Source organism: Saxophila tyrrhenica, assembly GCF_035928015.1.
Source record: "Saxophila tyrrhenica strain CCFEE 5935 chromosome Unknown scaffold_4, whole genome shotgun sequence".
NCBI classification, from domain to species: domain Eukaryota; kingdom Fungi; phylum Ascomycota; class Dothideomycetes; order Mycosphaerellales; family Extremaceae; genus Saxophila; species Saxophila tyrrhenica.
Window position 1 is genome coordinate 1,083,897 of NW_027041736.1, and position 25,862 is coordinate 1,109,758.

At 56.6% G+C, this 25,862-nt stretch overlaps 11 protein-coding genes across 11 annotated transcripts; 5 read left to right on the forward strand and 6 right to left on the reverse strand.

The window, feature by feature from the left end:
• Nucleotides 1-126: 126 nt before the first annotated feature.
• LTR77_003086 (uncharacterized protein) lies at nt 127-898 on the forward strand (the record flags this gene model as incomplete). Its single annotated transcript, XM_064800343.1, has 2 exons — nt 127-438; nt 521-898. 2 exons carry the CDS (start codon nt 127-129, stop codon nt 896-898), a joined length of 690 nt encoding a protein of 229 aa, XP_064661682.1.
• A 391-nt stretch (nt 899-1,289) lies between these two features.
• LTR77_003087 (uncharacterized protein) lies at nt 1,290-4,340 on the reverse strand (the record flags this gene model as incomplete). Its single annotated transcript, XM_064800344.1, has 2 exons — nt 1,290-1,841; nt 1,911-4,340. The coding sequence occupies 2 exons, from the start codon at nt 4,338-4,340 to the stop codon at nt 1,290-1,292; spliced, it is 2,982 nt and encodes a 993-aa protein (XP_064661683.1).
• Nucleotides 4,341-4,999: 659 nt separating this feature from the next.
• Nucleotides 5,000-6,739, forward strand: LDB17 (pre-rRNA processing; the record flags this gene model as incomplete). Its single annotated transcript, XM_064800345.1, has 4 exons — nt 5,000-5,051; nt 5,105-5,197; nt 5,248-5,586; nt 5,634-6,739. The coding sequence occupies 4 exons, from the start codon at nt 5,000-5,002 to the stop codon at nt 6,737-6,739; spliced, it is 1,590 nt and encodes a 529-aa protein (XP_064661684.1).
• Nucleotides 6,740-8,601: 1,862 nt separating this feature from the next.
• Nucleotides 8,602-10,351, forward strand: LTR77_003089 (uncharacterized protein; the record flags this gene model as incomplete). Its single annotated transcript, XM_064800346.1, has 2 exons — nt 8,602-8,659; nt 8,718-10,351. 2 exons carry the CDS (start codon nt 8,602-8,604, stop codon nt 10,349-10,351), a joined length of 1,692 nt encoding a protein of 563 aa, XP_064661685.1.
• A 388-nt stretch (nt 10,352-10,739) lies between these two features.
• THS1 (threonyl-tRNA synthetase) lies at nt 10,740-13,043 on the reverse strand (the record flags this gene model as incomplete). The annotated part of the gene is made up of 2 exons (XM_064800347.1): nt 10,740-12,185; nt 12,240-13,043. 2 exons carry the CDS (start codon nt 13,041-13,043, stop codon nt 10,740-10,742), a joined length of 2,250 nt encoding a protein of 749 aa, XP_064661686.1.
• Nucleotides 13,044-13,333: 290 nt separating this feature from the next.
• On the reverse strand, nt 13,334-13,756 carry LTR77_003091 (uncharacterized protein; the record flags this gene model as incomplete). The annotated part of the gene is made up of 1 exon (XM_064800348.1): nt 13,334-13,756. One exon carries the CDS (start codon nt 13,754-13,756, stop codon nt 13,334-13,336), a length of 423 nt encoding a protein of 140 aa, XP_064661687.1.
• Nucleotides 13,757-14,084: 328 nt separating this feature from the next.
• Nucleotides 14,085-15,293, reverse strand: LTR77_003092 (uncharacterized protein; the record flags this gene model as incomplete). The annotated part of the gene is made up of 1 exon (XM_064800349.1): nt 14,085-15,293. One exon carries the CDS (start codon nt 15,291-15,293, stop codon nt 14,085-14,087), a length of 1,209 nt encoding a protein of 402 aa, XP_064661688.1.
• Nucleotides 15,294-15,510: 217 nt separating this feature from the next.
• On the forward strand, nt 15,511-16,165 carry GAR1 (H/ACA snoRNP pseudouridylase subunit; the record flags this gene model as incomplete). Its single annotated transcript, XM_064800350.1, has 2 exons — nt 15,511-15,622; nt 15,681-16,165. The coding sequence occupies 2 exons, from the start codon at nt 15,511-15,513 to the stop codon at nt 16,163-16,165; spliced, it is 597 nt and encodes a 198-aa protein (XP_064661689.1).
• A 283-nt stretch (nt 16,166-16,448) lies between these two features.
• Nucleotides 16,449-20,258, reverse strand: LTR77_003094 (uncharacterized protein; the record flags this gene model as incomplete). Its single annotated transcript, XM_064800351.1, has 1 exon — nt 16,449-20,258. One exon carries the CDS (start codon nt 20,256-20,258, stop codon nt 16,449-16,451), a length of 3,810 nt encoding a protein of 1,269 aa, XP_064661690.1.
• Nucleotides 20,259-20,773: 515 nt separating this feature from the next.
• LTR77_003095 (uncharacterized protein) lies at nt 20,774-22,318 on the forward strand (the record flags this gene model as incomplete). Its single annotated transcript, XM_064800352.1, has 1 exon — nt 20,774-22,318. The coding sequence occupies one exon, from the start codon at nt 20,774-20,776 to the stop codon at nt 22,316-22,318; it is 1,545 nt and encodes a 514-aa protein (XP_064661691.1).
• Nucleotides 22,319-23,834: 1,516 nt separating this feature from the next.
• Nucleotides 23,835-25,612, reverse strand: LTR77_003096 (uncharacterized protein; the record flags this gene model as incomplete). The annotated part of the gene is made up of 4 exons (XM_064800353.1): nt 23,835-24,134; nt 24,187-25,120; nt 25,256-25,296; nt 25,355-25,612. The coding sequence occupies 4 exons, from the start codon at nt 25,610-25,612 to the stop codon at nt 23,835-23,837; spliced, it is 1,533 nt and encodes a 510-aa protein (XP_064661692.1).
• Nucleotides 25,613-25,862: the final 250 nt, after the last annotated feature.

The following is a 25,862-nucleotide window of genomic DNA, read 5'->3' on the forward strand; positions in this document are numbered from 1 at the left end:
AGGCCTCAGCATTGACATCTCGAACCTACCTACCTTACTCCTTTCCAGCATGGCCAACTCCCCCTCCATCCTCCACTAGACCGTTCAACCTAACCTCGCCCTCATCCCGCCAAACACCTTGCCAACATGTCCAGCGCGACCTCCACCTCAGGCTCCCTCGTCGGCTTCACCCACACCATCACCCTCACCAACTCCGCCGTCTCCCCCTCCAGCACCAGCTACAACACCGCCGCCTTCCTCACCCAATCCGACACCACAGTCACCGCCTTCCAAGTCCCCGGCGGAGGAACCACCGGTCTCTTCGTCGTCGACGGCACCACGCTCACCTTCCAACAGCAAGACGGCATCACGCTGTCCGATGGGCACGTGATAAGCGCGGGATCCAACGGACTAGAGGGTGCGGGTACGACGGCCGAGTGGAGACCGATCGGTGGATCGGTAAGTTGTATCTCGTGAACGGCTCGCCTGTGAAATAAGAGGGTAGGTGTCCCGAGTAATCAGACTAACTCCTCGCCCCTAGCCCTCGTCCTCGGACGAGTCAGGAGGAAGCTTCACGATCGAGACTATCAACCCCTCCCTCTCGGGCACAGTGGACTCCTTGACCGCCAATCCTGAGACCCGCACGACTTTAACCTCCCCTTCCCCCTCATCAGGAGGAATCTTTACGATCGAAACCATCAACCCCTCTCTCTCAGGCACCATCGACTCTCTGACCGCCAACCCTGAGACCCGCACTTCCAGCGCAGCAAGCAGCAGTGGGAGCGGGAGTGGGAATGGGAGAGGTAGTGCAAGCAGCAGCAGCACCGCCGCCGCCGCCGCCGTCCTCCCCACGCTCGGGGCTGGGAAAGCGATCGCTTTACTCGGGGCACTGGGAGGCATGGTTGTGCTTGGACTGTGATCAATCCTCAGTCTGACCTCTCTCTGATCTAAGGCCTCGATGGCCGTGGTTAGGGTGGAATGGGGTCGGAATGGAGGGATGATTTACGAGTAACGACTAGTTATATAGAAGCGATGCGACAATCAAGAGATGACATCTCTGGTTCGAAAAGCGTCGAGCGTCGTGCCAAAAGATATGTACGTGATCAAAAAGCGAATAAATGCCATCCCATCTTTTCCACAATCCTCCGGAAAAAGAACATCCACCCAATCACCAGATAACAAGCAACTACCTCAAAATCCCACACCAAAACCACAGACGAGGATATCATCTCATCCCCTCCCCCTTCACCCAAACTCCTTCCATCAATATCCCATCCCTTTCCCAAACGCCTCCCCCCCAACCACTCATGTTATAACCGCCCATGCCTCGCCTTAAACACAGCGACCTTATCATCATAGAACAGAATCTCCCTCAACCGCAACCTCACACCCCTGCTTCCTCCCCCACCATCTTCCCCTTCGCTCTCGCTATCAGCGTCGTCGTCGGCGTCGTCGGATTCACTTTCCGTCTCTGCCTCCGCGTCCGCTTCAGCCTGCGCCGCTTCGTCTTCGGCGTCGTCGTCCCCCGCCTCTTCCTCCCCCTCTTCCTCCCCTTCACTACCAGCAGCGGCGTCCTCGTCCGCGTCCCCAGCATCGACGGCGTGCTGCCCCAAATGCGACTCCGGCCTCCCCACCCCATCCCAACTCCCGCTATACGGACGGCGCTGATCAAGAATCTCAAAACACTTCCCCGCGATGCCCATATAACACACTTCCACCTCTGGCCTTAGAGCGACGATATCGACGATTTGGAGGGCGAGTTCGCGGGGGTCGACGGTGGGGCCGTGCACGTGGTCGGCGAGGAAGGGGATGCTGAGCGATCGGAGGTGGGGGATGGAGGGGAGGTGTTGGAGGAAGAAGTGCTGTTGTCACCGTCAATGTCAGTAAAGAGGATATGTGGGAGGGTAATATTTGGGGTGGAAGAAGCGTACCCAGTCCCGGTAATCAATAGCCATGCCCAACTCCCGCAAACTCGGCATCTTCCCACTACAGACAAAGCCCAGAATCTCCCTCGTTAGCATCCACCGCCTCCACCGACTGGAATTCGTCGGCACGCCATCCGCCCCCTTCTCCGAACTATCGATCAGCAGTTTGCGCAAACTACTGCGATGTCTCCGCAACGGCCCCTTGAAGATCTGGTCCACGGAGACGGACGAGTTGTACATCCGCGCCTCTTGCAGGAAAAGCACCTGCAGACTATTCGGCGCCAGCGTCTCCTTGAGAAAGGATATCAGCGCGGGGGAGACGGTGTTGGTGTGGATTTTCTTCAGGTTCAACGTGTACTCCATCTCGATATCGCTCCCGCCGATGGAGAGCTTGCCCGATTTTCGGGGAGTACTGTTGGGGGTGCGTCGCGGATGCGGGTATGTCGGTGATTTGGGCCGCGGGGCGAAGGTGCGCCGGAGCGTTTTCCAGAGTTGTTCGTGGTTTTGACAGTGCAGGAGGGTGAGGGAGGTGAGGCGGGTCCAGTCGAGGGCGCGTTGGAGGACCGGGACGGAGAGGGGCACGCGCTCGAGTTCCAGGGATTCGAGGTGCAAGGTGTGGTCGAGGTATTCGATTTCGGGGTCGGGTTCGGGGGCGTCCGTGGAGGTTTCGGGGATGGGTGGGACGAGGTCGGGTTGCATGGCTGAGCCGAAGATGGAGTGTTCGTGGGTTTCTGTGTTTGGCGATCGCATTGGGCTTGATGCGTGACTGCTTTGCGCGATCAGAGGATCGTTCTCGTAAGCAGAGTCTGATGAGAATGTTGTCTGCAGTGGCGACAGAAGGGGCCCTCCTGAAGAAGGATCGTTGGTAGGGACGTCAGGCAATACATCTCGAAGGCTGGTAATGCCGCTCAACGCGCTGCTCTGCTCGATCAATGGCTCCGAATCGACTTGTAGCGCAGGCGGAACGATCTGAGGTGGTCGCGGTGGAGATTTTGATGGCGAGCCTGTGTTCATGGGTGCACGGCGCTTTAACCGGTCTGGAAGTGCCATCTTCGGCTTGCGCATGTCGCAGACGAAGCCAGTCAATGTTCCAAGCACACCGCCCTGGCGTTTCTCCCCAATGGTCATGGATCCGAAAGCTGGATAGTCTGGGTCCACCTGCTGAAGCGAACTGCCCTCCCATACTGTGACCCATTCTCTGCTGATGGCATGTCTCGCGATACCCACCCGCAATTCTCGCAGCTTGTCCAGTGACCTGCCGATAAGCACAGCCATTTCGTCGAGATAAGCGAGCTCGTCAACGTCGAGTACGCTCAGGCTCTTCAGAGGCGGAAGGGCAGAGAATGACGGGTGCTCCACCCGATCTAGCGCCGCGGGATGAATTTGTGGTGGTATTGCTGAAGTCGGAGGATTGGTGGAAGAAGGATGTGCGGATGGAAGAATGCTGAGGTTCATAGGTGGAGGCGTCGGTGGTATGAGATTCGTGCTCTCGGAAGAAGAGTTGTCATGCCATCTGACCCAGACTTTCTCAAGCCTGCAGGGTTGTCCGTCGTCTCTATCGCCGAGCGAAGACAGCGCCAGCCAGACATCGCGCAGTATTCCTGTCGGCATGTCCCAGATGAACGTCTCAAGCGTGCGCATGCGCGCGACGGCCAGCGCGACCAGAGTTCCCAGCATCTTCCCGCCCTCCTTTGTGATCAGATACTCCTGCACCCAGTCTGCCGGTCCGTTGCCGAGCGAGAACTTCCTCGTGAACTGCGCATAGTGATTCCCTCTTCTTCGCCGTACTGCCGTCTCGGACGCTCTGCCCTGCCCATTCGGAGCGTATCGATTCCCAGCATTCTGCCTCTGATTTGGTGCTTCACCAAACACTTCCTCTGCCATGACCAGAGTCGCCAACCCATACGTGAGCGCATCCACGCCTGACCTCGGCTCTGCATGCGTGTTCGTATCCGGCCAGACAATGTCGAAGCGCGAGTAGATGTGAGGTATGGTGAGCCGGTGCAGAGCAGAGTGGCATAGCGCGAGCGAGGTGAGATCGTTGGTGTGCGTGACCTCCTTCACAATATCCTTCAAAATATCCACCGGTAGATCTAACAGTTGTAGCGGCCTCTTCTGCTCTTTCTCCACACTGACTGCTTCCTTGCCTTTGCCTTTGAATAGCCGACTCGATCGTAACCGCGGACTGGGTAGGTCGGTCTCATGGCAGTCCTCGTGAAAGCGCATGCCTAAGCTCTTCCCATCCTTTGATGTGGAATCCAGCGAAGGACATGGCAAGGACATTGGCGGCGGGGGAGCCATACTGCCAGTGGGCTTGGGGACTTGGCTGGCGGTGACGGCGAAATGTCGAGCGCTGTCTTCGTCGTAGGCGGCGGGAGTGGAGGCTTCGCTTGAGGGTCCGGCGAAAGCCATGCTCGGAGCGCTCGCGCTGTCCATGTTGAAAAGTCTCCCGTCACCGCGGGTGAGTCTCAGCTGTGCTGCCGGCCGTCCACTTTCAGGCAGTCGGACCTCCGAAGTGCTTTCGCCGAGCGGACATGGGCGTGAGGCGCGGAGAATGAGAGGAGGGTACGAATGAACGAGCGATGGAGGGAGGGGTGGATATGGCGGAGCGGAGGGAGGTTGAGCGGCGAGGGACACGCGGTCGAGTGAAGGTCAAGGGTCGAGTCGGTGGTGTTGGCTCCGTCCCGCATCCTTAGCAACGACCTCGCCCGGGATGCTGGGGTCTCGCTACCGTGGAGGTCGGCTGTGATTGGTCGACATTGTGAATATTCGATCTGGCCATTGAGCGAACCTGGTCGAACATGTGAAGGTCCACGTGCAGTGATGGCTGAGGCTGAAGATGGACAGGATAGGAAGGAGCAGATTCTTGCCGTAGTCCATATCAGTGAATGTAACATCAATAAGGCATGTGACAGTCGCCGTGGATCAAGCAAGAACGTTGCGGCATCGGAAGGGCGGGCAGATCAGCAACCCACTGTGGGCGACGATCATTCATTGACTCTTTCAACCCGCCCACCATGCGCGCCACGTCTGCTTTGGCAGTATGACCGAGACTTCCATCCACAGTGCTGGCGCTTGGAGAGGTTGGCGCAGAGATGGATGAGGACGTCTCGCCGCCCATCGAGGAGGAAGAGCAATTCTGGGATGGTGAGAAGAGCACACGACAGCCGGTATGGCCCATGATGCTAACTCGAGTCCAGAGCTCGAGCGTGTGCTCAAGGCGCCTTGTGAGACGCATGAGGATATCGACGATGCTTTACGATCCTTTCTGGCCTTGACGACCGAGCATAGAAGTACGATCGCTATCACTCGACCCGCATGAGCACGGCTAATGGTTGTAAAGAGGACTACGTCCAGACCGAGTACGACTTTGCACAATGCTGCTATCGCCTACTCAACTCGCCGCTATACTCGACGCATTCCGACTATGTTCGACGGCAGATCTTGTATTGCTTGCTGCAGGAGGACGACGATGATGTCCTGCACATATCCGTCGCCTTCTTAATCTATGATGGCAGAACCAACGAAAACGGCTTCAGCATGCTCCAGGGTGAGGGTACTTTCCCTCGCCTGGTACAATTGATACGCGATAAACGAGATAACGATTACGGCCTACACAAACTACTGCTGGAGCTGCTCTACGAGATTTCGCGCTCGCAGAGGCTGAATCGAGACGATCTGGGTAAGAAGGAGCCGAGACATCCACAGACGAGCTCTAATATCAAGCAGTCACCGTCGACGACCCCTTCATCCTCCACCTCCTCGACCTCATCGAACACCTCTCCGACGACGCCGACGACCCCTACCACTACCCCATCATCCGCGTCCTCCTCGTCCTCAACGAACAATACATGTGCCACCCCCACCCCTCCGATCCTCCCCTCACCAACCGCATCCTCAAGCTCCTCTCCGCTCACGGCCCCTCCTATCGCACGTTTGGCGAAAACCTCATCCTCCTGCTCAACCGCGAATCCACGCTCAGCAACCAGCTGTTGATTCTCAAACTGCTCTACCTTCTGTTCACCACCCCGCAGACGTTCGAGTACTTCTACACCAACGACCTGCATGTGCTCGTCGATGTCATTATCCGGAACCTACTCGATCTGGACCCCGGCAGCCTCGATGCAAGAGGAGAAAATGGCGAGGAAGGGTTAGATGGGCAGCGCGCGCTACGGCACACTTACCTGCGCGTGTTGTGTCCACTGTTGAAGAACACGCAGCTGGCGAAAGAAGGAGGCAACTACAAGCGAATCGAAGTGCGTCGACTCCTCCATCTCCTCGTCAACCGCTCCTCCGCCCACTTCGCCCCAGTCGACGGCACAGTCTTACGACTCGTTATACGCTGCAGACAAGTCGACTGGATCTGGGAGGAAGGCGACGAAGAAGACGAAGAGATGGCGCAGAAACTCGCCGGACTCGCCGACGACAGCCCGACCGGCGAGGTGACGGACAAAGCGGTCGCGAAAAAGATGCTCGGCATGGGCCTCGAAGAAGCCGGCGTGAGCAATTTGAGCGTCGTGGACGTGAGCGCGGATTTGGGAGAGCAGGAGATGAAGCCAAAGGGGAAGCAGAAGCCGGACGCGCCGGCGCCGAGGCGAAAGTCCGTGGTGAAGCAGCAGGGGGAGAAGGAGAAAGAGCGAGGGAGGGAGAAGCCGGTCGTGCCGGCGCCGAGGCGGAGGAGGGGGAAGAAGGTTGATGGGATGAATGGAGAGGAGCAGCATACCAATGGGAAGACGATGGAGGGGTTGAAGCCGCCGCCGGGTGATGCGGGGGAGGATGGGAGGGAGGGGAGGAGGGATCGGAGTCCGTTTGCTGATGAGAATGGGGAGACGTGAGGGTGGATACGATGATTCGAATGCGTCTTGGACATGGATCCGGACACTGGTCGATGTTCAATGGGACCTCGACTTGCACCAAGCACCTGTATTCGAGTATGGCCGGAGCGCAGGAGTTTGTGTGTTCCAGCAAGGAGGACCTGCCAACAAACGCTACTTGGACGACGGGCTCGTCTTAGGAACAAACAGTGTCAGTGCCACGATACCCGAACAATGAGCCTGTTCTCTCCCAACAAGGAGATTCAACGGGCTGTCGCAGCGACCCTTGCTGGAACATTGAAACTATCACCGCGATGGTGTCCTTGCGTCGACTTCAGGACCTCCATCCAGGAGGAAGAGCTTCCAGACCGTCACACGCCCCGTCCGTTCGTCCTCGCCAGAATCTCGACGCTGGTCGACACAAGTGTCAAACGCCGACACAGGTTGCATATTGTACTGCGGCTCTCTGCCTCCTCCGCAACCGACAGGACGGATCTTGGTCAAACAAAACTTTGTGAGAGATCAGATGCGAGATTCTGGCCACAGCGTACGGACGGGCGACCCCACTGCGGGACGATCAGACGTCGAGTAACGACAATGCTTGCGGCTCTGTCGGTCGCGCCCACTGCTTCCATCGCGAACTCAGCGCAGACCCTGCCGGCGATCCATGCAGGCGACCGACGTCGCTCCCAATGAGGTCACAGGTGTCAGACAAGGGGTGGGTGTACATGTAATGGTGTAGTCCGATCGTTGCTCGAACGATGGATGCAAACGGCTTCAATGTTATCGATCGTGCCAGGAAAGGGCGCCGCCACCGTAGCATCCACAACCTGTCACCCTCACGCCCCTCCCATGGCCGCCACAACCTCGCGTGCCCAAGCGCCTCTCTCCTCCCCTCCAATACATCAACAAGGCGATCGCAGTTCATGCAAGGCCGAACAAACGGCGGCCTTGGTACGCTAGGGCCGCCTTATGGGTCCAGCTGCAGGTACCGGTGCTACCTGTGACACAGCGTCGGCCGCCTTGCCGGGACTTTTGCAAACGGCGATGGTCGTATCATTATGGCCGTTTTGTTACGCTTCACAGGACGAGGCACGAATATTCGACGTTTGGGACAGTGAGTTGGACAAGCGGTGCAAGGTCTGTAATCCGACCACAGAAGATTCGTTGAAGCAATGAGTGGACGGGAATTTGAGATGAGAAAAGTTGACAGCTGCCTTTTCTCAATCGATCGTTACACGACGGCAACGGTTCCTTGCTGATCACAGATCACTGAGATTTCGTTTGACGGCATACGGCAGGTATCCGACGTCGATGTGCGATACGCTCTGATTTGATCTGTATCGCATCGCGTACCGGCGAATTTCGACGTCGGTCGCTGAGACGAACAAAGCACTCATATCTCAACGGACTCGTCCGAACGCGCCTTCCCACTGCCATGGCTCGCACCTGCCTTCTTTCCCGCTCAACGCACCCCCAACACACAAACGGCCTCCCCGACATCCCTTGGACAAGCAACCACCACCCACCCACCGTCCCGCCGGTCGGTTCGTACCTGCAGCACGCTGCTGTGCCTCCCCGTGCCTCCCTTCCCCACCAGGTCCCGTACCGTGCATGTGTAAGATTGACGTTTGAACCTCCAACCTTCAAACCAGCAAGGTGATTCTCTTCATCTCGTTTGCTATAAGACCTCGTTCTCCCTTCGTCTCAGACTGAGCGGTCTTGTTCCTCCTTCACGCTCCCACTCGTTGAGCTCCTTCGAAGACTACACACTCGCTAAGTCGTTGTTTGTCTTGCTTCGCTTCCTGCTTGCTTGCACTGCTTCATCAAGGCGTTCGGAAGCTTCTTCGTCTTCGTGCAATCGACGAGACAAGAGGAGCATCATGAAGGGCTTCTTTGTTGGGTTGGGCGTGGTGGTTGGGATTGCTGTCGCTGGGCCTGGTGAGTCCTCTTCTCCTCCCATCAGACACAGCACATCAGACATGCTAACGCATCGCAGTGCCAGCGAAGCGTCAATACGGCGGCACCGACTCCAGCAGCGTCGAAGTCGACGCCATCACCGCCGTCGCCACGTCCTCTGAGCTCCCGACTTACCCTGGCGGCTACCAGCCTCTTCCCTACGGCCCTCCAAGCGGCTACACCCCGTCTGGGTATCCACGTCAAGGCACCGGGTCAAGCTCAATGCCCATGTCGGCCGGCCCTCCCGCTTCCTCTGAGACTGACGCCATCACCAACCCGGCCCCGTCAAGCGGCACAGGTCTTCCATCTTTCACCGCTACCAATGGCAGCTTCTCCAGGACTGGATCTTCCGTCTATGCCTCGGGGACTGGTCAGATTGTGACGATTGAGACCATCACCGTCACTCTGAGCCCGCCTACTTTCTCTGGAAGCGCCTACTCTCCACCGTACCCTGCGGCCAACAGCACCTCGTCTTCGCTCGGCAGTGCTGTTACGGGTTCTAGCTCGGTCAGCGCTGGTGTCCCGACTTACGCTCGCTCTACTGGTGCTTATTCGAGTGGCGTGTACTCGACTGGTGTCTACTCTTCTGGAGCCAGCTCAGGCCTGCAGACCGTGAGCTCAGTCATCACGCTCTCTCTCACCAAGACGGTCGGCACGACTATCACTCCCTCCGGCTCGTCTGCTGGTCCTGTCAACTCCAGCAATGCCACCATCAGCTACCCATACACGACGTGCACCGAGGAGATGACCATGCTCACCAGCTCTCAAGCCACCACGATCAACATCACCTTGAGCACTCCCTCCTCGGGCCCATCGGGCACAGCGCCTTACTCTTCCGGAGCATCCCAAGGATCGCCGGTCTTCTCTGCCAACAGCACCATGCTCTACCCAACTGGCAGCGTGTCGATTCTGCCCATTCCGCCTATTCCGATTCCAACTGTGCCGAGTGCGCCTTACCCGTACCCCTACCCTTACTCACTCTCGTTGACCACCGCGCCTGGTTCGATTCCCTTGACGACCGCGCCCGGACCAGTGACCAGCGGCTTTCCTACATCTTCCTCCAATGCCTCGATGCTGACGCCAGGAACCGGATCGAGCTACAGCCCATCAGTGGTTGCGTCGACTTCGACACTCGTCATCACGCTGACCGAGACCATCTCATCCGCTGCCGTCAGCTCAACATCCCCAGCCAGCTCGTCCACGCCATCTCCAGTCGTCATATCACCAACCACGAGCGCCTCTTCAACCTCCTACTCCACCACGACCGAAACTTCGACAGTTATAACCGGAACCTCCACAGAAGTCATCACCATCTCCCTCTCCACCATCTCCGTCGGCCCCTCGGCCTCAGGATCAGAGGGCTCCCCCATCAACTCCTCCAACTCCACCACCATACCAATCCCCACCCCAACCCTCACCACCATCTCCACAGCGACCGTCACATCCTACGCAGTCTACACGCCCATCCCAGAAGCCAGCACACCGCCCGCCAGCTCTGAGGCCAATCCGGAGCAGACTTCAGCGCCGTACGACTCTGCCACAGCGACGAACACGCCTTTCCCGCTCCCTTCGTCTGCGAATCGCGTGCCCGGGAGTTATGGGTATGGGCCGCCGGATTACGAGAAGGTGGAGGGGGCGAGGGGGTGGTGGTCGAACTGGTGGTCTGGGAATTGAGTCAAGTGGAGGGGAGAAGTTGAGGCTCGAAGGGTGAAGAGTGCAGAGAGAGGTGGGGGGGATGGATGACCGCGAGGTCCGTGTCGAGAGTAACAGGTGGATTAGATCATGCTTCCACTGCTAGATCAGTTGTATAATTAGATGAACAGATCACTGCAATATTGAAGCAAGGACTTATAGACAATATTCTACTCAGGTTTCAAGCACTCTAAGTGCGCGTCTGAGCAGAATTTTTTTTTTCGTATCATGCATGTCGTCTACACCTACTTCCTGCACACCACGACGCAGCAAGCCAGCTGTCTAAGGTATGCTGTCTGTATGATACACCGCAACCTCACAACCCACCTCTTCCTCTCAAACGCCTCCCATCCACGATCCCTTACCCCCCTCACAAAGCCGAATGCAACCGCCTCTCATCCCTCAACCGGCCCAACTTCTCAATCGCCTCCTCCAACGGCACCAGCTCCCCCATCTTCTGCGTCTCGGGCACATCGCGATTCCGAATATTCACACTCCTCTTCTCCTTCTCCTGCGCGCCAACGACAAAAATGAAATTATACTGCTGCAGCTGTCCCGTGCGAATCTTCTTCTGCATCGTATTCCCGCTCACATCCACATCGACGTGCATGTGCTTCTCGCGGAAAATGCCCTGCAGTTCGTGCACGTAGTCGTTGACGGCCGGCATGACGGGCACGATGAGGATTTGGCGGGGCGAGATCCAGAAGGGCCATTTGCCGCCGAAATGCTCGCAGAGGATGGCGATGAAGCGCTCGAACGAGCCGTAGATGGCGCGGTGGATCATCACGGGGCGCGCGCAGCCGGGCGTGAGTTCGCGGCGGAAGTGGCCTTCGTCTTTCTTCACGGCGGAGGAGTCCGGGGCCGCGTCGGGGGCGCTGCGGATGACGAGTTTCTCGTCGGGTTGGGCGTCGCCGTCGGCGGCTTTGGGGGGTTCTTTGGGGGCGTCCTTGTCGCCGTTGTTGAGTTCGGGGCGGGCGGTGGCTTCGCCTTCGGTGCGGTATTCTAGGTTGAATTGTTGGGGGAGTTGGAAGTCGAGTTGGATGGTGGCGCATTGGAATTCGCGCTTCAGGGCGTCGGAGATGGTGACGTCGATTTTGGGGCCGTAGAAGGCGCCATCGCCGGGGTTGAGCTCCCATTTCGTGCCGGTCTCGGCTTGGAACTCACCGAGAGCTTGTGTGAGTTGCTCTTCGGCGCGGTGCCAGGTAGCTTCGTCGCCGAGATGGTTCTCGGGCATGGTGGAAAGCTTCATCTTGAATGTGAAGCCGAACAGACCATACACGGTCTTCAAGAAATCGAAGAGCCCTTGAATCTCCTGCAGGACTTGACCTTCCGTACAGAAGACGTGGGTGTCGTCTTGCATGAACCGCCGTACTCTAGTCAATCCGGTGAGTGCGCCGGACGCTTCGTTGCGGTGCAGGATACCGAACTCAGCCATGCGAATGGGCAGCTCGCGGTAGCTGCGTTCTCGGTGGCCGAAGAGCAGTGCGTGACCGGGGCAGTTCATCGGTTTCAGAGCCCACTGCTCCTTCTCCACGTCGAACGTGAACATGTCGTCCTTGTAGTGCTGCCAGTGACCTGACTGCTGCCACAGTTTGGAGTTGTACATGTTGGGTGAGTTGACTTCCTGGTAGCCTCGCTTCCAGTACTCCTCGCGAATGAAGACTTGCAGTGTGTTGTAAATGATCATGCCGTGAGGGAGGAAGAAGCAGGAGCCAGGAGACATGGGGTGGAAGAAGAAGAGCTCCTGATCTTGCCCGATCTTGCGGTGGTCGCGTTTCGCCGCTTCCTCAAGCATGTGCTTGTGCTCTTCTAGTTGCTGCTCAGTGTCAGTACAGCTCTCAATCAGTCGCAAGGCTTAACTGCTGCTCACCTTCTTGTCCGGGAACGACACGCCGTATATCCGCTGCAAACTATCATTCTTCGCATCCCCCAAAAAGTAACTCGCCGAATTCTTCATAATCTCAAACGCCTTGACCCTCCCCGTATGCGGCACATGCGGCCCTCTGCACAAATCAATGAGCGGCCCACATCGGTACACAGTCGTGCTTGTCCCATCCGCAATCTTGTCCTTGATGATGTGCTGCTTGTACTTGTTGTACGCGAACATCTCCAGCAAGTCCTCCTTGCTCAGCTCCAGACGCTCAAACGGCTGCTTCTCCTTGATCGCCTTCTCCGCGATTTGCTTGAGCGGCTTGTAGTCGGAGAGCATGACGGCAGCCATGTCCGGGAGCGCCATCTCGTAGTAGAAGCCGTCGTCGACGGGGGGGCCGATGCATAGTGAGCACCCGTACCGCCTCTCCGCCGCTTCGCCAAGGATGTGCGCGCTGCTGTGCCAGAAGACCTTCTTGCCCTCTGGATGCTCGAAGTCCAGCAGCTCTAGTTTACAGCTCTTTTCCAGCGGTCGCTCCAAGTCCCACAACTCTCCGTCGACTTGCGATATCACTGTGCGCTCAAACAGGCTCTTCGAGATTTCACGTGCTATCGAAGCGGGTGTGGTCTCCCAGCTCGTGGCCTTCTTCTTGTCGCCATTCGGCATGGACACCTCTATCTCTTCTCTCGGCTGCTTGGCCACCCAATCCTCGCGCTCCGCCTTTCGCTTGTCGAACAGCTCATTGCGCGTCTTGAAGAAGGCCGGGGGCGGGCTCAGTTCCAGCGAGCTTTCCTTGGGCGCCATTGTGGTGGTGGTAGATTGGTATCTGGTGGTGCGATATGGTGCGCGGTGTAGTTGACTTCTTATCAATCGCAGTGAGTGAGTCACGGGCGGGCGACACCACAGGCGGAAGAGCATTCAGTCAAGGGCCATTTATCGAGTCACGTCTCACAGTCACGAAAATGTTATGTCGCTCTTCCGAGAGCTCGGAACAAGCTTTGGAAAGTACGGGAGGCGAAACGTGAGAGACAGGGAAAAGTATCGATATTGCACCAGATTTCATTACCACAACATCACCAACCACTGTCTACCATCTACTGTCCAATCTTTCCTCCTGGGATCGGGCCACGCATGATCTGCCACGACTGACACCCATTGGTTCCGAAGCTGCGCACGCCGGCGCCAGCTCCCGGGAATTGCACGCACATCTTGTAAAATTGCAGATAGCAGTACTTCCTCGGCACCCACTCCTGGGGCGAGCAAGAGCCGCGAATGGCGACGTAAGCCTTGCGGTCGAACTTGTCGGGGTCGCTGTGGGAGCCGTAAATGCTCCAGGCGCGCGGCACGTGGTTGTTGAGGCCGCCGAACTTGCAGAAATGGCCGATGGCGTTGGCGATGGCCGGCTTGTCGTTGTGGCATTTGCCCCACCAGTTGGTGACACCGGGGAGAACGGCCGCTGCAGGGCCGATGGAGAGGAAGAGGGTCAAGAGACCGAGGAAGATGCTGACGAGCTTCATGGTGATGGAGCTGTGCGAGTTTGGTGTATGGTGATGAACGCTGCGGCGAAAACAGACGAGGAAAAGAGCCTTTCCTTATACTCACACAAGACTCATTCATCGTTGCACCGTTCACTGCATCTTGTCTGCAAGCGTTCATGCTTATTGACGTCTGCTGCCAGACAAAGGCCGAGTTCGTCGATATCCCGCGTTGTGGAGGCGTCCGGTCCGAAAGTGTATGTCAATAGGCTTTTCGATAAAGAGCCCCCAGCCGTGCCAGCCACACAACTCATGCCGACGCATTCCTGGGCTTTGGTATCTTCGTATGCACATGCAAGCAGACTGTCGGCTACCGCGCGACTTCAACTTTCGTAAGCATAGCAAAGAACAGTGGTCCCCATTTGCCCCCATCCGGATGGTCAGGTAGTACAATCCAGCCATACTTCGTCCGCTCCGCCCAGATCCTCTCTAACGACTCTTCCAACCCTACATCGCCCGCTCCTTCGTTGAAACCAACTTTCACAGCCCACTTCCCGCCCTTCTTGACTTCCTTTTCCAAGCTCGCAAGCACTTTTCCAATCACCCCATCGTTCTCCGTGGGCTCAATCGAGCAAGTAGCATAGAGCACACTCCCACCTAGTCTCACACATCGCAGCCCAGTCATGAGCAGATCATGCTGTGTCTTTGCGAGTTGCTTAGATGAACCGGGTCGCCAGGACGTCATTTCTGGGGCAACCCGCCCTCCTGCTTTTGCTGCCAGATGTGCGTGTATAATATGCCGCTCGGACGAGCATGGAGCATCTACAAGCACCTTGTCGTATCCAGCAGACCCGACCGAGAGTTGCTGTGGGGCAAAAGGTCCTGTGCTGTCGACGTTAAGACTTGCCACGTGCTTTAAGGCAAGCAGTTCTCCAGGCAGGTAGGCTCTTAGGTTGTCTGCAAGACGCCTGAAGCGTGCTTTGTCAAACTCGTTGGAGCGGAGATGTCCTGCTTTCGCAGTAGTAGTGGTCAACGGCTTGTCTGCGTGCAGTTGCGGCCACATGCTTTGCAAAAGTGCAACAGACTTTCCACCAGGTGCTGCGCAGAGGTCTAAGACATTATCGCCGGGCTTGACATCAAGGAGGTGTGCTACTAGGGCAGAGGCTGCATCGAGATTCCAATGGGTCATCAGACGCTGCGATGTGCCAGAAGATCCTGAATACTGCGGTTGTGGTATCGCTGCGTGCTGAGTGGCGGCGGCAGGCGTTCCGCTCCCATCGTCAGTAGACCTTGTACGCGCAAAGCATACTATCCTATCCGAAGGCTGTGAATCTGCTGTAGGAGAAGAAGAAGAGGGAAAGGAGATCTGCTCGAGCTGTTGAAGCCCACATGCTTCTTCGATGCTTGCTTCAAACGCTGCTCTCGGCGCGTACTGGTTCACCAACGCAGCTTGCCTCGTTCGCTCAGCAAGCGCTGGATACAATGAGTTGTGCCATCTCTCCGCGCCCCAAATCGCTGCGTAGTGCTTGTGGAATGAGGCCTCTGCAGCTGCCGCGGAGTTGCGGACGGTCTTGGTCATATTTGCAATAGACCTATCTCCACAGCAGCTTTGGTAGGCTTCGCGATGGGCAAAGAGTCGACGTCCCTGTTTATGACCTGTCGTCGGCTTGTGAGATGTAGCTTGGAGAGTTATGTGGCCCGTGCGTCACGACGATGCGGCCCGCTCGATTTTTGACAACCTCAAGCTCTGAACAGCAGCTTCATGCGCCGTCCACCACTTTTCCACACCACACACCATGTCATTCCGAGGAGGCTTCAGAGGCGGCGACAGAGGCGGACGCGGCGGCTTCAGCAGAGGCGGTGGTAGAGGCGGCTTCCAATCCTACGGCCCTCCAGATCAAGTCTATGGTGTGTCGCATACCCTTTCACTACCAATTCAAGCATGTCGTAACATTTATGCGCGCAGAAATGGGCCAGTTCATGCACGCAACCGAAGGCGAGCTGGTCTGCGAATCCATCAACCCGAAAATCCCCTACTTCAACGCCCCCATCTACCTCGAGAACAAAACGAGCATCGGCAAAGTCGACGAGATCCTCGGGCCACTGAACCAAGTCTTCTTCACCATCAAACCGCAAGAGGGGATTCAAGCGACGAGTTTCAAGCAAGGGGACAAGTTTTTCATTGGAGGGGATAAGCTGTTGCCGTTGGAGAAGTTTCTGCCGAAGCCGAAGCCGCCGCCTGGGGCGGCGAGGGTGAAGAAGGCTTCGAGAGGTGGAGATAGAGGGGGTAGGGGTGGGAGGGGTGGGTTCACGAGCAGAGGGCGTGGGGCGCCGAGGGGGAGAGGGGGACCGCCCGGGCGGGGTGGATCGAGAGGGTTTAGTTCGAGGGGTGGGAGTGGGTTCAGTAGCAGAGGACGCGGTGCGCCAAGGTCGAGAGGAAGGGGATACTGAGAACCTCCCCATACCACGGCTGAGAGTTACGGTCAGGGTATGCTCCCAGGGTGTACAAGTAGCTGCTTGCTCAAGACGAAATGGCGTATGATCGGAAACGGCACCAGGCGAAGGCGTTGAGGCGCGAAATTGCGAGGACGGTATTGCTTAGTCGCTAGACGAACACCAACCAACTATCTGAACCCCACACACTGTCCCATGCACGCGCTCAAACTCCCAAACACCACCGCAATGCGTACGCTCAAACCACATGCCCAACAGATCCCACAACGCACTGTTTCGCTCAATACGTCAACCTCCTCTGTCCCCCCTCCCCACCGACCTTCACCCCCGGCTTCGAATACGCACAATACCGATCCTTGATACTAACAACCTCATACGTCCCCTCCTCATGCGCCCTCACCCGCATGCGATGTCCGTCACTGACCTCCGAATGCATATCCAACACCGCACCCGCTTTCCGTCCATTCTTCTCCGTGTTCGAACTCCGAGTGTACGTGAACTCGAAAGGCGGCGCGCCACCGAAATCGAACTGGATCTCGGTCGAGCCGCCTTCGTGGATGTCAATGTACGAGTCCCGGCCGTCTGAAACGCGGACGGAGGGGAGGCCGTGGATGTGCTTTTCGATGTGTGTGGTCGACTTGCAGCCGGAGGCACTATCTTGGACACCCGTGACGACGAACGTACCGGGTTTCTCAGCCAAGCGACGGAACGTGGTAGATTGGACGACGGCTTTGCGCGCGTGGCCTTCGAAGGTGTAGAAGATGTGGAAGGGCGCGGTGCCGGAGAGGGCGAAGTTGATGCGGTCGCCGACGCAGAAGTTGGAGGAGGCGTCGAGTTCGGTGATGGTGGGGGCGTCGTGGACGGAGATCTTGACGCTGGGGGTTGTGCTGTCGAGCGAGCGGATGCAGCCGCGGCTGTCGCTGATGCGGCGGAGGTGGATGGAGGAGCGGCCGACGTGGAGGCGGCTGTGGGGGATGCGGAGGTTGTAGGATGTGCTGGAGATGCCGGTCAGGGAGACGGTTTCTGGAGCAGCTGACTGGTGCTTGATCTCGATCTCCAGGTCGAAAGGTGGAGCGCCGTGGAGAGTAATGGGGACGACTTCCTCGCCGTCGGATTCGACGGAGCAGAACTTGTAGTTCTTGTTTGGCGAGGCGAAAGCTGCCGATGGCCGGGCATTGACTTTCTGCTGGACTGTGACGGGCGTGAAGTGTGCTGGGCTGTGGTGGTCGTAGTTGCTATCCGTCAGCTGGGTGAAGCGATACTCGTACGTGCCAGCCATCCTTGTGTCCAAGCGCATCGAAGCCATGTTTGAAGCAGCTTTGATCTCCTTGTGCTGGTCCGCAATGCTCGCCTTCTGCTCAAGCTTGACGTGCTGCACGTAGTTCGCTTGGAAAGGCGCTGCGCCCTTGAAGAGCATCTCGATAGCATCATCGCCTCCTTCGCATACCTCCGACTTGACAAAGGTATTACCTCTGCGTTCGAAAGCATCGCTCGGTGCAATACGCATCTCTGGTCGAGCCTTCCAGCTCACCTCGAAGGTCTTTGCTGCATCATCGACAACACCAGGGCAGGCTGCGTCGTGGACATCCACCAGCTCGTAGATGCCAGCGTCTGAGACTGAGAGCCACTCGTTCATGCCCCTGGCGTTCAAAGTGCTGACCCTGCCGTTCTGATCGCGGTATTTGACACTCCAAGGCCCATCACCGCCCTCAAGACGCAACGGAAGCTCCACGTTCTTCCGCTCGACCGTGTTGATGGAGCGCTGTCCATTGACGGTCTTGAAGCCGACTTTGGGCTTCTGAGGTCGTACATAGATCTTTGCCTCGTCCCTGAGAGATTCTTTGCACTGCATGGCGTCCGTTACGCTGATAAGAGCCAACGTGTACTCTCCGCCGTCCCTGAGTGGCTCGGTTTCAATGTTGATCTTGGGGGTGTCGACATCATTCAGGGTGTACTTCTTGCGTCTTCCGCTGTGCACGAGCTCGTACTCCAACGTGAATGGCCCTTGACCGGATAGAGCAACAGCCAACGAGGCAGAGTCTTCGATACACCTTGTCTGCCGCTCACTGGAACCAAGGAATCTGGCGAAGGCAGATGGCTTGACGTCTTGCTCCAGATTGCTCACTGCGATCGGCAGATTCACGTAGACCGCGTCGCTGATGCTGAGGAACTCGTACGTGTAGTGACCGGCTTCCGGGGGCTTCAACTCGAGCTGTCCACGCAAGCCTCCCACCCGCACTGTATCCTCTCCGTGGTGCCGATCATTCTTTTTCTTCACACGATACTTGATATCGAAGGGCGGTGTGCCGACCAGATCAAAGTCCACCATGAGTCCGATGGGTCGACCTGCACACTTGTCGGATAGCTCAGTTGACTGCAAGGTCAGCTTAGGCTCGGGAGGATTCTGCAAAACACACGAGGCCGGCTCCAGAACTTCGCCAGTGCAGAAATCGGTTGATACACTCGTCACAGTGTAGAGACCAGCTTGGCCGATTCTTGGTTGCTGGCCCTTTTGCTTTCTGACGAAAGGGTTCTGCTCCACAGGAGCCGGCAGCTCGCCATTAGCAGAGACCTGACCCTGCGCAGAAAACGTGTACTGGACGTGGTAGGATGTGTTGGCGACCTCCCCTCGTCCGGTTGACCCGTACTGCAGAGGCAAATACGTTGAGGCGCCCTTAGCGACCTTCAGCGGACGTTGCGGAGTGCAGCCTTGTACAGTGATCGTAGGTCGCTCATGCACGTTGACAACTTGGTGTATGTGATGGTTCTTGGCTAGGCGACGGTCTGGGTCCTGGTTCTCGCGCGCAGAGTAGCTCACCCGGTTGCCAAACGCATCACTGACCTCGTCGATGGAGTAGACCCAATTTCCAGGTCGGCCCAAGCTCTCGCTAATAGGCACCACAATCCGTTGCGACTTGGCCCATATTGTATCGACTTTGTTGGGAACCACCAACGCGCCCGGATCCTGCCTTGCCAGCGGGGAGCTGAAGTCTTCAGGCAGGATGTTCTCGAATGTTGCATCTTGGGATACCTGGTTCACGAGTTTCCGATACTTAAGCGTCAAGGGTGGCGCACCGACGACTTCCATCTCCAGGCTTGAGAGGTCTCCTCTGCATCTGTCCGGCTTCGTGGATATCACAGCTGCCCTGGGACATGATGCCACGACCGTATGTGCCAGTCGCTTCCTTGAGACTTCTAGGTTCGTCTCGTCCAGCACTTTCGCTAGCACATAAAGGCCGGGCTTCTTGACCGTGTAGTACAGCGTCTTGGGCTCGTTTGGCTTTTCGCTGTACGAGACGAGCCGTGACGCTTCTTTGTGCATGTTCTTGATGTTCGCTTTGCTGATGTGGATCGTCTCGTTCTGCTGGGTGTCCAGGTCCGTCCGTAAAAGCTCCATGGCTATCGGATTAGTCGAATTGATCTTGATGGGAAGCCTGACCTCCGTTCGCGTCTGATCCAGGCAGAATGCATCCTTGCTGGGATTGAGCTCTGCTGAACCTTCAGGTAGGATGTGAATGATCTGCCGGCCCAGTATCAAAGACTCATTGAATCGCACAGACTCTGCGTTCACAGTGTGCTCGTTCACGGCCATCTCATATGCGCCCCATAGATTCCTCCCCAGCGCAGCCAGCCCAGCGCTCACAGGAATTGGTATCCGAAACATGAGCATCATATCCGCCATAGCGTGGAAGAAGAAAAGCAACGCCATCGTCGAAGCGTCCCACTCCAGCCATGGTATCCTCAGCCCAGGCAGTCCAAACAGAAACACCCCATCTACCGCAACCCATTTCATAAACAGCCACAGGCTCTGCTCTTCCGATTCGTTCAGCATGCTCCAGTCGTAGATCCGCCATGACCACAGCGCTATCGCCAGGGAAACGACGAATAATCGCTGTGTTGGCGCATCGAGTATGTGTTCGGGGATGAGGGGATCACTTGGGGGTTGCGATGATGCCGGCGCGACTGTAGGTATTGAGGGCAAGGGTGCGCTTTTGCGCTGCCGTGACGGTGAGCCTCCATATTGTGTTGATCTCCTGCTCGTCGCTGGTGTCTGTGGAAAAGCGCTGCGAAGGCGCGGTGTCTGGTCCATCACCGCTGGCTGTGTCGTCGAGGGTTCATGGTAAAGTGGTGTTGCCGGGGTGTGGTCGTTCTTGAAGTCGTCGCGAGTCCCACAATCGTCCAGATGTGTTATGCCTCCTTAGAATCCTTTCCTCTCTCTTCAGTGCCAGACGTAATGTCAAACGTGTCGTTCTCGTACTTTCCTGAACTTCACGCGCCCAAACAAACCTGAACCGTGTTGCGAGTCAGGCATCAATTGTGTGCCTTGCGACCAACCACCGCATTAATCTGTTCAACCTCACTTCACCGCGCAACTATATAATCTCCTTTCTGAACTGTGCCATGGACCGGCCAATATCGCAAATTCATAACTCGACCAGCATGAGAACAGGTGAAGAACCTGGCAGCAAACACCGTTTGTTTGCAAGCTATACCAACCTACAACACACACCTCGCTGAACGCTCCCACTTCGATCGCTCTTTTGGCCTTCTTTCACTACTATTCGCTTCTCGCTGCCAGTATAATTTCCGGACCAATTCACGATCATGCCCCCCAAAAAGGGCACAAAACGCAAAGCCAGCAACGGTAGCCTGGCGAACGGCGAAATGGACCTATTGCCACCGGACCGTGCAACATGGCCAGGCTGGGTGGAAATGGAGTCCGAGCCTGCGTTCTTCAACGTCATGCTCAACGAGATGGGCGTCCAAGGTGTCAAGGTGCAAGAGGTCTACGGGCTGGATGAGGAGATGCTGGCTATTCTACCTCAACCCGTGCATGCTTTGATATTTCTCTTCCGCTACCGGGATGTGGACGAGACTGAGTCTGAAAAGGGCACCGAATGTCCGGAGCACGTGTGGTTCGCAAACCAGATCCCGGATTTTGCTTGCGCGAGTGTGGCACTACTCAACATCGTGAACAACATCAAGGGGCTCAGGATGGGCCGTGAGCTGCGCGACTTCAAAGACTTCACCAAAGACATGGACCCGCTAAGCCGCGGCGACGCTATTGACAGCTTTGAGTTCGTGAAAAAGATTCACAACTCGTTTGCGCGGGAGAACGATCTGTTGATCGCAGATGTGCACTACCGACAGAAATCGATGAAGGCCAAGAAGAGGCAAGCGGTTGCAAAAGCTCGAGAGACGCGCGAAGCCAAAAAGGAAGGCAGCACGCCCCTCAAACCGCAACCTGTGAACGGTAGGGCCACTGCTACACCAGAGCGAGCGTCGACTCGAACGCGAAAGCAACCGGCGAGTATCGCCAATGGGACAGCATCGCCAGCGTCCAGCCCATTGTCAGATCCGCCGGAGTCCGATGCAGATTTTGAGACACCAAGCAAGGCCAAAAAGCACGCACAGGAAACCAACGGTGACCGTCGCCGCTCTGCTCGCCAGCCAAAGCCGCGGAAGGATGTCTTCGCCACCAAAGCTCCTCCTCCAGACAATGACGAGCAGGAAGGGTTTCACTTCATCGCGTACATGCCGATTCAGGGTCATGTCTGGCGAATGGATGGTCTTGACAGCTTCCCGCAAGACATGGGCGAATTTGATAAGACAGTTGATGGGGGGTGGATGAACGTCGCTCAGCCTGCACTCCAGACGCGTATGGCGATGTATGAGGGTGCAGACATTGAGTTCAACCTTATGGCTGTAGTGCATGATCCAGTGGTCAAAGATCGCAACGAGCTCGCACGAAATATCAAAGCGCTACAGGCGGTTGACGAAGAGCTGACCAAGTCGTTCGAAGAATGGCGGGACTTGGACGGCGCAGAGACGAAGAAGGATGTTATCACGGGCTTCTCATCCGAGGTTTCCATCACCCAGACGGACATTGACGATGCGGCCTTGACTAAGGAGCTGCTGGAGGAACTGAAGCAAGATGACAACTTGATGCGACTCGTTGAGATGCGCAAGAAGATCATCTGCGAGCAGGCTCCTCTCAGAGGAGCTGTGAGAGATGCCACGGAGACGGCGAAGGGTGACGAGGAGAAGGCACGTCACAGGAGGCACGACTATGGGAAGTTTGTGAGGTCATGGATGGGAGCTCTGGCGGAGAATGAGCTGGTGACAGACCTGATTGAAGACGCTACATGAGCTGTCATTGTTCGCACTTTGGGCAGAGAAGACTTACTAGCGGCCTACGACGCCTGGAATCAGAGATTCAGGGTACACAGTCTCGGAGCTTCGAACAGCATTTGGCAATCTTCCAGCAAAGAAAGAACGGCAAACTCCGCGGCAAAGAAGTCTTGAAGTCAGGAAGAGCAAAGGCTACATAAGTAGGCTTGAAGCCAGCCCCTCCGTGCTACTCCTATCTAGACACCCTACTACGCTCACAAACCCAACAGTCTCCAACGAGCGCAAGTGCAACCCACCCTTCCACAGACTCCAACACACTCGAGCCAGAACGAGCCAACACCGTCCTCCTTCAACCCACCGCAGCAGCAATGTGCTACACAACAGTCTTTCTCTACATCAACTGCAGCCACCCCGCCGACTCCGTGCCCGGCGACAAGGAACTGGGCTGGATCACCGCATTCCCAGCTGCTATAGCGGACGATGGGACTCTTCACTCCTACTGCGGAGACAGAGGTGTGCAGTACAAGACCTCGGAAGGTTACTGTCCAGCCTGCCTGCTCAATCCATGGCTATTCCGCACCCCTGAGCTTCTTGCGCATCAGCGTAATTCGAACTGGCAGGGCTACAACGTTCGTGACTCACGGGGCAAACGGCAGTTCGACACCTGGTTCGACAGCATGGGAGAGCGCGCCAGGTTGAAAAACCTGCCCCTTCCCTACCAACGTCCGGCGCCGCGCGGGTCGCCACTCCGAAAGTGATCGGATGGTGCAAGCAATGTCATCGAGCCCATTGTCACAAGCATGGTGCTGAGCGGAGGTGTCGATACGTCTTTTAAACCATAGACCATGATCAACCACTTCCACCAACGCTTTCAGACCCTTCCGTCCCCATTTTCTCCAATTTCCCACTTTCTCCCCCATCCTTCCTCCGTTTTTCCAACCACCGCCTAGCAGCCCCTCCCTTCTTCTTCTCAGGCTCCGGCTTCGTAGCAGTCTCATACGACGGCGGCCCAATCGGCGCCGTATACTGCGGTTGATCACTATACCCCATCCGCCCGCCGAAAGCCATCGCTTGCATGCCCCCCACACCAGAAGGCAAGGTTCCGCCTTCACCTGGTTGTACGTACTTTTGTTCTTCGGCCCATTGTTGGAGGGATGCGAGACGTTCGGTTGAGGTCATTTCTTGGACTCGTTTGGATGGGTACGACATAATCGCGTTCAGGTCTGCAGCATCGGAGACGGATGTGGTAGAAACGAGCTTCGATACCTTCGCTCGTCTCGCTTTAGGGTGTTATCAAATCAACATTGAGTGTCTCCGGGTTTCTATGAGAGCATGGTCATATGGATTAGGAGAATCAGAGAGTGGCGAATACATACCTAAAGTCTCATGGGTGAGGCTTGGCACATGATTGGTGCTTTCCTCCAGCGGTTTGGGAGTTGCTGTTTTGGCAGAAGACTTGTAGATGACCGCGTGCTACGTCCATGCTATCTAATTCATGCGATGTCTTGCAGCCACAGCTCCTCTCCGCCTTTGTTCAGTAGTACCATCTAAAATCCGCACACTTAGGCCCATCCCTCAATATCTCAGTCGGCACATCTCTCGCTCGCATCCGCTTGCCCTGCTTCCTGTCCCGGCGCTTATTGTCGAATATCATGTACATGCCCAAGCTCAACGTCAGCACAATCCCTACGGCTCCGAAAGCTGCGGTAGTTGCGAGAGCAGGAATGTAGTCTGGAGCATCCTGATCGCGGAAGATGTTCGATGGGACGAGACCCATTACGTTCGCTACCGGCACGCCGATGGATGTTAGGAGGAGGCGGCGGTTTTCGTCGGCCTGTGCATTGTTAGCAGGTGATCTAATCTAGTCGACAAGTGGCCCGGCTTACGATGTTGTTATTGTACCACACATCCAGCAGCACAGACGGCGCACTCGTGCCCCAAGTCATCATGAAGCAAGCAAAGTACGCCACCTTCAGGTTCGTCACAACATCAATGGAAGCGTATATGATGAAGCCCATGAAAGTAAAGAAGAACCCAAGCGCGACGAACGGGAAGCGCCATCTTGTGTAGTCCGACGCAAAAGCCAGGAGGAGTAGCATCACCGCCCCAGTGATATTAGGTGCAACAGTGTGGAGGTTCGTCTGTACCGTACTGTAGCCCAGGCGAGCTACGATCTGTGGGAGGAAGAGCGATACGCCCTGCAGCGGTACGCCAAGGCATATCTCTATGCAGAGGATGACCCATGAGGTGGGCTGAAGCAGGATGCGAGAGGCTTCCCGGAGATTGAACTTCTCGTTGACGATGGCCGAGCTGTCGACTTGGATGCGGTAGAAAGCGAGTTTCTTCTCGTCCTCGTTTAGGAAGCGGGCGTGTGCTGCTGAGTAGGGTAGGAAGATGAAGGCGATGACCGCGAAGATGACGGAGAGCGAGCCCTCGAGGAGGAACAGGTACTTCCAGCTGGCCAGAGCACCGCCTTCGATATGGAAGACTCCAAAGGCCAGTAGTCCTCCAAAAGCGTAGGCAATATTAGATGCAGCGTAGAAGATAGCCAGCCTCCGCGCCAGTTCCCCTCGTCGGTAGAAAGACGTCTGGTAGTAGATTACCAAGGGAAAAAAGGCACTCTCCGCCATCCCAAGGAACCACCGCAGCGCAACCAGACCTCCCCAGTTGAAGGTGGCGGCTGTGAGAAGGGTCATCGAGCCAAAGGTGAACATCATGATTGGCAACATCCTACTGGGCCCGTATATCTTGCCTAGCATACCGAGGAAGGGCGCCGACAGTACGTATGGGATGAAGAAGATCGATAGCAGGATGTTGTACCTAGAGTAATGGGAGCAAGGGTCAGCAGGTGTCTCGACAAGTGGAACAAAAAGTCGTGAGGTCTCGGAGCACCCCACGGTCCTGAGACTCCGGAGGCGTTTTTGGAGAACCCTCCCACCCATCAGTTTGACGTACTTGTTGTTGCCCACCATGCCGAGATCTTCCAGTAGGCCGGCCTGGTATTACTTGGTCAGCTCCGAACCTCGACGATCAAACCGAGTGTCACATGCATACCGTTGCGGCATTCCCGAGATTTCCCTTGTCGAGCGCATTGAACAAATACATCAACGCAAGTAGGGGCAGGATGCGTAGGTCGAACTTCCACACCAACGCTCGCTCAGCTTTGTGGTCGATGGTGAAGGTCTCGCCATCCTGACTCGTAATCACAGTATTGCCCTCTGCATCAGCGGTGATGGACGTCGTACGGTCAAGAACCTCGCCGGAGTCCTTTGACTCGGCGTCCGCCTGTTTGAGGCTGCTCTTGTCGGCCATCTCGAGCTGAAAGACAGATTGTGTGAACGAAGTGAAAGATGAGACGGGAGGTACTTGCCAGTAATGAGGTATAAAAGGAATGAAGTCAAAGATACCATACCGCTTGCCCGTTGTTGCCCGTTATCATGCATGGCTTCGGGCACGCAGCGCGGCCGATCACACGGTGTGATTGATGTTTCGCTATCGCTATCATGCATTGACCGGCGGCGACGAAGTCTGAAGCTATCTTAGGTACCTTAAAGTAGCATCG